At 36.1% G+C, this 11,113-nt stretch overlaps 2 protein-coding genes across 2 annotated transcripts; both read right to left on the reverse strand.

Moving 5' to 3' along the window:
* Window positions 1-220: 220 nt before the first annotated feature.
* On the reverse strand, window positions 221-2,237 carry LOC128866886 (poly(A) polymerase type 3-like). The gene is made up of 5 exons (XM_054107927.1): window positions 1,517-2,237; window positions 1,245-1,441; window positions 980-1,170; window positions 544-895; window positions 221-442 (listed from the first exon to the last, which is right to left on the reverse strand). The coding sequence occupies exons 1-5, from the start codon at window positions 2,235-2,237 to the stop codon at window positions 242-244; spliced, it is 1,662 nt and encodes a 553-aa protein (XP_053963902.1). The 3' UTR covers window positions 221-241.
* A 6,793-nt stretch (window positions 2,238-9,030) lies between these two features.
* LOC128867019 (poly(A) polymerase type 3-like) lies at window positions 9,031-11,113 on the reverse strand. The gene is made up of 5 exons (XM_054108111.1): window positions 10,306-11,113; window positions 10,034-10,230; window positions 9,769-9,959; window positions 9,333-9,684; window positions 9,031-9,231 (listed from the first exon to the last, which is right to left on the reverse strand). Exons 1-5 carry the CDS (start codon window positions 11,024-11,026, stop codon window positions 9,031-9,033), a joined length of 1,662 nt encoding a protein of 553 aa, XP_053964086.1. The 5' UTR covers window positions 11,027-11,113.

An 11,113-nucleotide genomic window follows, 5' to 3' on the forward strand; every position in this document is an offset into this window, starting at 1 on the left:
TTATTTGTTTTTAAATCTTATTGAATAAATTCTTATGCACTAATTAATGTTATAAAATGTTTCTTCTGCATAATTCTTGGAAATCCTTTATTAGCGTCGTTAATAATAACTCCCTTTCAGGATTGTAATCAGTATTCAAATACCACGTCAACGATAGAGTATCAAACAGGTAGAAGAGCTGCTTTTTTCGGTAATTACTACGTCCAAGCAAATGCAATCAATTAGAGTTTTTCATGTTGTCTCAACTCAAGCGCCGCTTTTTAGTCGCCACCTCTTTCTCAGTTGACAGATCGGCCGCAAATCCATTACGCTTGGTTGAAATAGATTTCTTAATATTCCCCTGACTCTTTATGAAGTCCATATCCAAATAATGCGAAAGGGATTTTCGTTTTATGCGTTTCACTTCAATATTCATCCCATCTCTCAGCATTTTTTTATTTACCTAAAAACAAAGAAGCAAAGAAACAAACATTTTCAAATCTCTTCAAAGGATTTTAATAAATACAAATTTTTAAATTGTATCAAACAATTTTCGCAACGTACCGCATGCTGTGTAATACGTTCGGCGAAATATTTAAAACTCCCCGTAAGGTCCACTTTGGAGTTCTTCTCTTTATATTCGAATTCTAAACCGATGAACAGCATCGAACAGAATGGTGCCGTATCAACTGCTGGATTGTCGCTCGGCTCATTCTCTTTGCCGCTGTTACTTTGAGTGGGGACGTCATCTTTCTTGTATTCAAAACATGTAGGATTTGCATGGACTAAGGACATGTGGTGTTTATGCTGTACATCATCTACCAACAGACGAATCTTTGACTGGACCAAGCCACACCACTGCAGCTGATCTTGACTGGTTTGCGATGTAACCAGAACCACAATAAAGTGATGATACCTGAAAAGAAAAGATGTGCAATGTATAAGCGAAAGTTGGTTAAGATGTCAGCACCAATTATACAATTGTATTAGTTGCAACTACCTATAAAAGAAGCTAGGCGCCTCGAAGAGTAGATCCCAGGGAGCGCCATCAGACATAATTACGTTCATGGTGGCCATTCCTCTATTCAATTCATTAATTATAACCTTCTTTGTTGCCTCCGACACATTAAATGCGGAGTTGTACTGTGGATATGCGGGCGTAATAATTGGCATTAGATGAGAACACAAAGCCTATGAAACAAAATTCGAATAATGAAATTAAAAATTGTTTATCAATATTCAATTATTTGCGCGCTTTTACTTACCGGTGATTGTAAATTGACAATGTCAGTTCGCTTGAGCAGCACTGGATCTGGCCATCTCCAGCGCGAGAACATATTGAAGAATTTCTGGACTAGCGTAGAAGCTGTTGCATTTGGATAAAATTGGCATGTGTGAGCCACTAAAATTGCCCAAGTTATACAGCCAAAGAAGCCCAATGAATTAGAATATATTCCATGCTCTGCAGTTGAAACGAGAAAAAAGGGGAAAAATTAAGTTATGCTTAACAAATTATTAAAAGTTCATTCATACTAACTCTTTGCCCATAATTTAATCGACCGCAGCGCTAAGCGAAAATTCTCTCTGTTCGGCACTAGCTCCATTATCTCGTCAATCACTCGACAGCCATTTAAACTGAGCACCGATTGAGGATCTGAATCTTTAAGTAGATTATCGTCACGTAAACTAAAATCCTCTGGTATCTCTTTGGGTGAAAGACGCGCAAATAACAAATCAATTTCAACTCCATCAAATTTCATTTTTATGACCGGTACAGAGGTATTTTCCACTGAACGACATTCGGCTACTTTTGGCTGTTTCTTTAGCAATCCAAAGAACGACGTAAAAAACTCCGAGCGTTCAATGTTGCGTGGTGCGACACAGAGGGCATAAATATTAGCGCCCCTATCATGTACACCCAAACGGTATGAACCGAAAGTGTAAATTTTTCCTCCGAGTTTTTTCGCATCTGCTTTGGACATGTTTTTTGCCATTGATACATTTTTAATCCACTTCCTCACAAGCATATTAAGCTTAGTCAAAATCTTTGTACGATGACTTAGTTCATCTGGAGTTTCGAACACATTAAATGCTTCCAATGCTTTGAGTAGAGCGTTGGTTTTCTCTTCAGGACGTGACTTTTTCCAACCAATGCCCGATGTCTCGGTGGGCGTTTGCTGCTGATGCGGTGAGTCGTTTTGGCCGCTTGCTTCGCTAGAGTTGTAACTGCCATGTCTGGGATTTTGGTACGCGTCCATATTTTTAGTTTTTAAATAGAATTTTCTGACACACAAATAGTAAGTATACTTATCTCACTAGTTCAAACCGATAACTGATTCAAAAGACTGTGTTGTATCACCTTTTATACCTTTTTAAGGGGACATTTTCTCACCTACCTGGTCTCAACGAGCGCACAATTGAACGTTTGTTTGCGACAACTATTCCGGTACCCTTTGATTGTGTCTTTTGGGCTCAAGCGCGGCTTATTAGTTGCTTGCTCTTTTTGTGTCAGTTGCTATCTCAATTTCTGTGTGTGCGAATTCGAAGGGATTGCGAGTCACATGTTCTTGCAGACCGCTTGACTCTGCCTTATCATCCTCATTGGCTTTGTTATTTTGTAAGAGAGCGTCGCCTTTTTGTAAAGCGCAGTCAGTTAGATCCTGCAACCCCACACAATTATCTTGTTTCCTCTAGAAAGTTTTCCACTGTGTTGTCTAAATATGGAGCTCCCTGCGGATTGTAAAATCTGCGAAATCTTTTCGGAATGCGTCCAGCAATTAGAGGTGTTCAAATCTTTAAGGGTCTAAACTTTTAGTTTTCAAATTTCTGCCGTACGCTTTTTAAGTTACCCGCTATAGTTATTTATTTCCTTAGTTAACTTTAAGCCTTTTGGTCGTTTGTAATGGTAATGGTAATGCAATGGTTTGTAAATAACAGTAAATTACCTAAGTATAGTGAAAATATTGCATAAAATACGATGTGCATTGTCCTTTAAGAAAAGTCTCCAACCAACCACTCCAGCTGATCGTCACCGGTTTGCGATGTAACCGAAAGCGCAAAAAAGCGTCGCATTCAATTTAAAATAATAATAAACAAAATTGTTGTAAGTGCCTGGCCTTCCCATTTGGAGCATACAAAAGAAATTTATGTGGAGTGCCACGTCTGGCGCAAGCAAAATATGTCTGTATATTTCGCCATAAGAAGACAAGCATTTTCCAAGTTCAATGCAACAACCACATTTGAAGATTGTCTTTGATCTTTATTTATTGTGGTTGCAAATGCAAAGCTGGTAACTCTGGTAACTGTAGTTATTTAAAACTGCATGGAAAATAAATCATATTGTAATATTTTGCACCTGATAAAGTGACGGGTTTCGAAAAACTGAAAATTCACTCTCTCTCTCTCTCAAAGATGAAAATACCCAAGAATATTAAATATAAAATGCACCCGATGACAGGTGGAATGGAAATTCCATGTTTCTTTGTGGGAAATTCTGTTCAACAGTAACAAACAAAATCTGTTCTAAGTTCCTATTGTTTGTATTTTGTTTTCTATGAAACTTAAAAAAACTATCTTTATCGGCTGTTAAGACAAGTAAAGGATTAAGTTTTAAGTAAAGTGAAGTATTCAATTTTCCGAAGAAAACTTATTTCCCATATTTAATGGTTTTGTTTTATGCTCTTGAAAACATGCATAACAAAAAGAAAACAATGCACTCTTTCTTAACACACTGACGTACATACTTAAAAAACAATGCGCGCGCTGGCGGTATGCAAAAAATCTAAGCGTCATAGCGCGAGGTTACGAGCTACAGTAATTACTTTGTTTTTACATCACTTCTTAAATCTTTGACCTTTTCTATTGTTGTTCGATCATTTTAACAATGCATTTTCGCGAAACTCAATGAAAGATATTCGAAAGCGTATATGACAGCAGAAGTTTTAGCTGACATCTTCTTTGTAAACAGGTAGCCGAGTGGTCTGTAGCTCGGGGCGTCAACTGTGTGCAAACTACTGTGGTACTTAAGAAAAGAACAATACCCATCCATGCTAACTGATACATATGTTACATACATAGTGATAATACAGAGTTTAGCAATGCACGACCAATAAATGTCAATTTATTTGGAATTTTGTCATTACATTTTGTTTGTTATAATTCGATCAGGTGATTTCTAAGAAAATTATCTTAGTGAAAATTTTTGTAAAAAATATGAGGTTCGTTTAGTTCTTTGTTTTTACTATTGTCGATACAACCAATCCCCAGGGCCACAAAGTTTCGCTGATACGATCTGTTTTAAATAAATAAATAAATAATGTAATAAATTTGACAGAAGGCACAAAAAACTACACAAGCGTAAAGACTTTCCAATTTGGAAAAACTTTTCATTTAGGTTTCATTTAGAATTTTAGTTTTCTTGAAGTAAAATTTCAAGATTATTATAGTGAAGCTTTCTCGAATATACGTACCATACAAAATTGACCACCTTCCTAAAAAATTACTTTTTTTTCTAGTTCGTTCATATTAGAAAAGGTATAGTGGAAATTTCTTTGTACTCTAAGACGTTTAAGGCCTTCGAAATAAACTTAAACAACTTTTACCGATAGTACGATCTAACTCATTACAAATATTTTTTTTTTTTTTTTTTTTTGTGTAAGTATTTTATTTGCAATCTATCTTAATATAATGATATTCAGCAAATTAGGTCTTATAATCTAATAGCAGCGGTAGTATTTGCACAAATGCAAAACTACTTATAAAATTACGATATTTGTTCTAATATTTGATCTTAAATGTATTAAATTTCAATTGTACTAATGAGTTGCTTATCTTCATATAGGAACTTATGTATTTTGTTTTTTATTTAGTGTTGAATAAATAATTTAATTCAGCAAAATTAGAGAAATGGCAAGTCTAAGATATGATTACACTTCAGTCGTATTGTTTCATTACTTGAGTCTAATAAGCATATAGCATTCGTATTTACATGGTTTGACAGCCGTGCAAGATATCTGTTAGAAAAGTTTAGAATTTCACTCTTTACAAATGGGATATCTAAGTCCTTGTGTATTGCTTCATTTGTGACAAACCAAGGGGCGTTAATAAGTGCACGCAAATATGACATCCTTTGAGACTTCTTTCCCAGAATGTTTGTTTAGTTTTCTTATCCCTATTTTTTGAAAGTAGCTCAATGTTTCCGTTTCACTTACCTCTATTTTGAATTTCAAAGCTCCTCTCAACGTTTGGCTTTCTCCCTAAACTTTTAAGTGCGTTTAACTAAAAGCGGTTTCTCTTTATGATAACTTTCGAAAGTTTGTGTGGCAATCCTGTGGCGTCATAATCAAATGATGTTTTGAAAATGGATTTAAAGTGAAGTTGCAATGTATACAAAGGACAATTCGGGATATCTGTACCTAAGAAAATATAATGAATGGCGTATTTGTGGGCAGATGAAAAATGCTCTTTAAAAATATATATTTGAAATTCCAACTTCTCCGAATATCTCTACATTTGCGTCCTTAAGGCGTTACATGTGTTTCGTGGGTTCAAAAAATCGATTTTTTTTGGCTTATTAATTTCTACAACATCTCAGGAATATTATTCTAAATTTTCAAGTCGATCCGAATAACAGTTTCGGGAAACAGTCTTTAGAAGGCGTGCGCTCAAAGCCACTTTTATTGTTACTCAAAATCTTAAACGCGTTTTTCTCGGAACCGTGTTTTCAAAGTCGGTTGCCAAATGCTCTCGAAAGCTACTAAACCGATCTTAATGAAATTTTCCACAGGTGTTCGATATACAATTTACTCGTGCTTGGACGAAGGATTTTTTGTTTTTTTTTCAATTAGAAGTATTTAAAAACAAAACAAAATTTCAAGCAAATTTGACCGAAATTTTAATTTTTTTGGAAAAATGTCTTCCAAAATTCCAAAATTCCAATTTTTACTTTTCTTTTTTGATTTTTTTTCATTTTTGATGATCCTGTCAGGAGTTATGTCGAGGGGTCACCGGTAATGACGTCACAATAGAGGAGTTTTAATTTTTTTTTAATAAAAATTTCTGAAATTATTCTTAAAAATATGTATCTATAAGACAGAAAAAAGTTTGAATTAAAAAAATAATTTTTTAATGCATTCCCCGTATGTAAGTATGGAGAATGTTCATGCTGCTACAACAACAACAACAAAGCCGAGGCGATCATTTGAATGATGAGCTATGCCGTATATAGTAGCGCGAGTGAAGCTTCAAAGTAAAGGCGGAACCAATTTAATATCTTGCTTTTAAAATTTTTTTCTGGTCACCTTACATACACTGGTGCTTCCACAATTAAACCACTTAATCTTTTTATAATATTCGCAATCATTTTCATTCGTTAATTGTTTATAAAAATGTAGTTCAATTTATTACCCACATCTTATAAATCACAGAGCCAAACTTTAAAAAAAAATATACAAAAATGTAATAAATTTCAAAGAATTGGTTTTAAGATTTTCAACTTTTTAATCATAATTCTTAGAAAACTAGACACTTATTGAGAAATATTGACAATTTTCATTTTTTTACTTAACTCCAATAATTCTTTAACGAAAATGTAGTTAATTCCCCTAGAAAATCCATACAAATCCAAGTTGCAAACTGGGTGCAAATTAAAAAAAATGACATAAATTTTCTTTTTAATTTTTAGAAATAATTTGGGTATGCAGTTTCTTAGTCCGTTGAACTCTGGTGCAATAAAGTGCAAATTAAAAGTAGCGCCAAAATCGCGTTGATTTTTTACACATTTTCTGCATACGATGTTGAGCATTTTCTTCCTTATAAAAGACCTCCGAGCATGCGCTTCAAAAATATTGCGAACATTGGGAAAATGTGGTTAGGAAGCGTAAATGGCTGCCTGATGCCTAACTCTGCGCAGTAGATCCCTGCCCCTACTCCGTCTAACATTTTCGAGCAATCAGTAAATATATTAAGAGTATTTGGGTTAGGTTTCATTCCTTTTTTTCATCCCTCTTCTTCTGTTGTTGTTCGGAATTTCTTCACCCAATTGCATTTCGGAGTCAATAGTCCGTTTGGGCCCTATAACTAATGCCTATTGAGCTATGACCGAATGTTTTACAGGTCAATTCGCCTGTCGCGCTGAGTTTTACGGCGGATTTAGCTGCTAGGCATTTCGCCGCAATACCAATCGGTGACAAGTTGAGTATTCTTTCAAGCGCTGCCGTTGGAGTAGTTCTCAATGCACCTGCTGTGCAAAGTGCACCTGGACGGTGAATACTTTCCATAGGCTTTTTGTATGCCGGTCTTCTTAGCGCAGTCCACCACACCAGAGCGCCGTGTAGTAATATTGGCTTTACTATAGCTGAGTAGCACCAATATATTCTAGCAGGAGATAGGCCCCATGTAACTCCCAGCATCTTTTTGCATGCGTATAGTGCTTTACTAACCTTTTTCTTCCTCTCTAATATATTTTGCTTCCATGATAGTTTACTATCCAGAATTACTCCAAGGTACTTTGTGTGGGTTTTAAGAGTTAGTTCCACGTCGTTTAGATTCGGGGTTGCCAATAGGGGGTCTTGTACCTTCTAGTAAGAAGTATCATATTCGTTTTATCATTATGTCACTCACGGTGTTTAGGTATTTACCAGTCATTACTATGGCTATGTCATCTGCATATGCTACAGGTGTGGCCTCTGGCGACACAGCTTCCGTCTTCACTGTGCCCGCCGGTGGTAGCACCCTCTTCTCCCACCGACGTTTGGGTTAATATCCTAACCCGTGTGTTTTCCACGTTTACCTCCATAAGAGTTTTTATTTCAGGGATCTTAAACCCATAGCGTTTTATTTCTAGCCGCCAGGAACCTCATTAGCATTGATCTTTGTATTATCCCCCCGACCACATCTTGGGATAACATATAGAGTTAGTCACCGCGTGGAGGAAGGAGAGGTCATACAGCGATCTTAGCTAGACATCACCTGCCCACATTGCAATCAGGTAGACCTGGTTAAACCTAACCTCATGCAATGCAGCCAGTGGTGCCCATTGCTCAGTCGGCGCCCACGGGAGGAGTTAGCTACGAGGATTTTCGAGGATAATTCTTATTTACATTTTAACATTTTAAATGCATAGCTAAAATTTATATTCTAAAGTTTAAGGCATTTGAATTTCAGAAATATTTTCATTCAGGTTCCATTTAGACTTTTAGTTTTCTCGAAGAAAAATTGCTGGTTACTATATTAGAGATATTTGGATTTTTCAGACCATGAATGATATTACAGGCCGCAGTATCGGGTTCCACTTTTACCCATCTCCCTCAAGAGCAAACTTAAAAAACTTTGACAAATATTGCAAATAGCTTTCATGACCGAAAAGCTTAGAATTATTAGAGTAAAGATGTTCCTCTAAATGTTTCCGTAGCGTCGGTTACTTAAAACTTTGAAGGTATTTTTGGAAAATTTAATAATTGGGTTACACCGATGGGCGATTTTTCGAAAACGCAAAGTAGCGGAGAATAAAATATTGACGTTTCTAAAAGAAGAAGCCAAAGAAGAAAAACACGCACACAAATAAGTGCAAGGAAAGGGGAAAGAAAATTTAGAAATCGAAGAAAGGACATTTATACGAAGGGACATACGAATACAAAACCTGAAAAATGAAACTTATAAGAAATTTTATGAATAAGAAAAAATGTACTCGTTTATGCTCTCAGTCCCTTCAATATTTATTTTTTTATTGTTTATATTTCGATACGTGATATGTGATGGAGTAAATAATTTAATCTAAATTAATTTTAGACATGCATACATAGTCACCTATTTGTTTTTAAATCTTATTGAATAAATTCTTATGCACTAATTAATGTTATAAAATGTTTCTTCTGCATAATTCTTGGAAATCCTTTATTAGCGTCGTTAATAATAACTCCCTTTCAGGATTGTAATCAGTATTCAAATACCACGTCAACGATAGAGTATCAAACAGGTAGAAGAGCTGCTTATTTCGGTAATTACTACGTCCAAGCAAATGCAATCAATTAGAGTTTTTCATGTTGTCTCAACTCAAGCGCCGCTTTTTAGTCGCCACCTCTTTCTCAGTTGACAGATCGGCCGCAAATCCATTACGCTTGGTTGAAATATATTAGATTTCTTAATATTCCCCTGACTCTTTATGAAGTCCATATCCAAATAATGCGAAAGGGATTTTCGTTTTATGCGTTTCACTTCAATATTCATCCCATCTCTCAGCATTTTTTTATTTACCTAAAAACAAAGAAGCAAAGAAACAAACATTTTCAAATCTCTTCAAAGGATTTTAATAAATACAAATTTTTAAATTGTATCAAACAATTTTCGCAACGTACCGCATGCTGTGTAATACGTTCGGCGAAATATTTAAAACTCCCCGTAAGGTCCACTTTGGAGTTCTTCTCTTTATATTCGAATTCTAAACCGATGAACAGCATCGAACAGAATGGTGCCGTATCAACTGCTGGATTGTCGCTCGGCTCATTCTCTTTGCCGCTGTTACTTTGAGTGGGGACGTCATCTTTCTTGTATTCAAAACATGTAGGATTTGCATGGACTAAGGACATGTGGTGTTTATGCTGTACATCATCTACCAACAGACGAATCTTTGACTGGACCAAGCCACACCACTGCAGCTGATCTTGACTGGTTTGCGATGTAACCAGAACCACAATAAAGTGATGATACCTGAAAAGAAAAGATGTGCAATGTATAAGCGAAAGTTGGTTAAGATGTCAGCACCAATTATACAATTGTATTAGTTGCAACTACCTATAAAAGAAGCTAGGCGCCTCGAAGAGTAGATCCCAGGGAGCGCCATCAGACATAATTACGTTCATGGTGGCCATTCCTCTATTCAATTCATTAATTATAACCTTCTTTGTTGCCTCCGACACATTAAATGCGGAGTTGTACTGTGGATATGCGGGCGTAATAATTGGCATTAGATGAGAACACAAAGCCTATGAAACAAAATTCGAATAATGAAATTAAAAATTGTTTATCAATATTCAATTATTTGCGCGCTTTTACTTACCGGTGATTGTAAATTGACAATGTCAGTTCGCTTGAGCAGCACTGGATCTGGCCATCTCCAGCGCGAGAACATATTGAAGAATTTCTGGACTAGCGTAGAAGCTGTTGCATTTGGATAAAATTGGCATGTGTGAGCCACTAAAATTGCCCAAGTTATACAGCCAAAGTAGCCGAATGAATTAGAATATATTCCATGCTCTGCAGTTGAAACGAGAAAAAAGGGGAAAAATTAAGTTATGCTTAACAAATTATTAAAAGTTCATTCATACTAACTCTTTGCCCATAATTTAATCGACCGCAGCGCTAACCGAAAATTCTCTCTGTTCGGCACTAGCTCCATTATCTCGTCAATCACTCGACAGCCATTTAAACTGAGCACCGATTGAGGATCTGAATCTTTAAGTAGATTATCGTCACGTAAACTAAAATCCTCTGGTATCTCTTTGGGTGAAAGACGCGCAAATAACAAATCAATTTCAACTCCATCAAATTTCATTTTTATGACCGGTACAGAGGTATTTTCCACTGAACGACATTCGGCTACTTTTGGCTGTTTCTTTAGCAATCCAAAGAACGACGTAAAAAACTCCGAGCGTTCAATGTTGCGTGGTGCGACACAGAGGGCATAAATATTAGCGCCCTTATCATGTACACCCAAACGGTATGAACCGAAAGTGTAAATTTTTCCTCCGAGTTTTTTCGCATCTGCTTTGGACATGTTTTTTGCCATTGATACATTTTTAATCCACTTCCTCACAAGCATATTAAGCTTAGTCAAAATCTTTGTACGATGACTTAGTTCATCTGGAGTTTCGAACACATTAAATGCTTCCAATGCTTTGAGTAGAGCGTTGGTTTTCTCTTCAGGACGTGACTTTTTCCAACCAATGCCCGATGTCTCGGTGGGCGTTTGCTGCTGATGCCGTGAGTCGTTTTGGCCGCTTGCTTCGCTAGAGTTGTAACTGCCATGTCTGGGATTTTGGTACGCGTCCATATTTTTAGTTTTTAAATAGAATTTTCTGACACACAAATAGTAAGTATACTTATCTCACTAGCTCAAACCGATAACTGATTCAAAAGA

The sequence above is a fragment of the Anastrepha ludens genome, chromosome 6 (assembly GCF_028408465.1).
Source record: "Anastrepha ludens isolate Willacy chromosome 6, idAnaLude1.1, whole genome shotgun sequence".
In the NCBI taxonomy this organism is placed as follows: domain Eukaryota; kingdom Metazoa; phylum Arthropoda; class Insecta; order Diptera; family Tephritidae; genus Anastrepha; species Anastrepha ludens.

Excerpts from the sequence above, each read along its gene's own strand:
- LOC128866886 (XM_054107927.1), bottom strand. The coding sequence starts at position 2,237 with ATGGACGCGTACCAAAATCCCAGACATGGCAGTTACAACTCTAGCGAA. Across the intron at positions 1,442-1,516 it reads GATTAAATTATGGGCAAAGA|AGCATGGAATATATTCTAAT; the intron begins GTTAGTATGAAT and ends TTTCAACTGCAG. Across the intron at positions 896-979 it reads GCGCCTAGCTTCTTTTATAG|GTATCATCACTTTATTGTGG; the intron begins GTAGTTGCAACT and ends TTTTCTTTTCAG.
- LOC128867019 (XM_054108111.1), bottom strand. The coding sequence starts at position 11,026 with ATGGACGCGTACCAAAATCCCAGACATGGCAGTTACAACTCTAGCGAA. Across the intron at positions 10,231-10,305 it reads GATTAAATTATGGGCAAAGA|AGCATGGAATATATTCTAAT; the intron begins GTTAGTATGAAT and ends TTTCAACTGCAG. Across the intron at positions 9,232-9,332 it reads AACGTATTACACAGCATGCG|GTAAATAAAAAAATGCTGAG; the intron begins GTACGTTGCGAA and ends CTTTGTTTTTAG.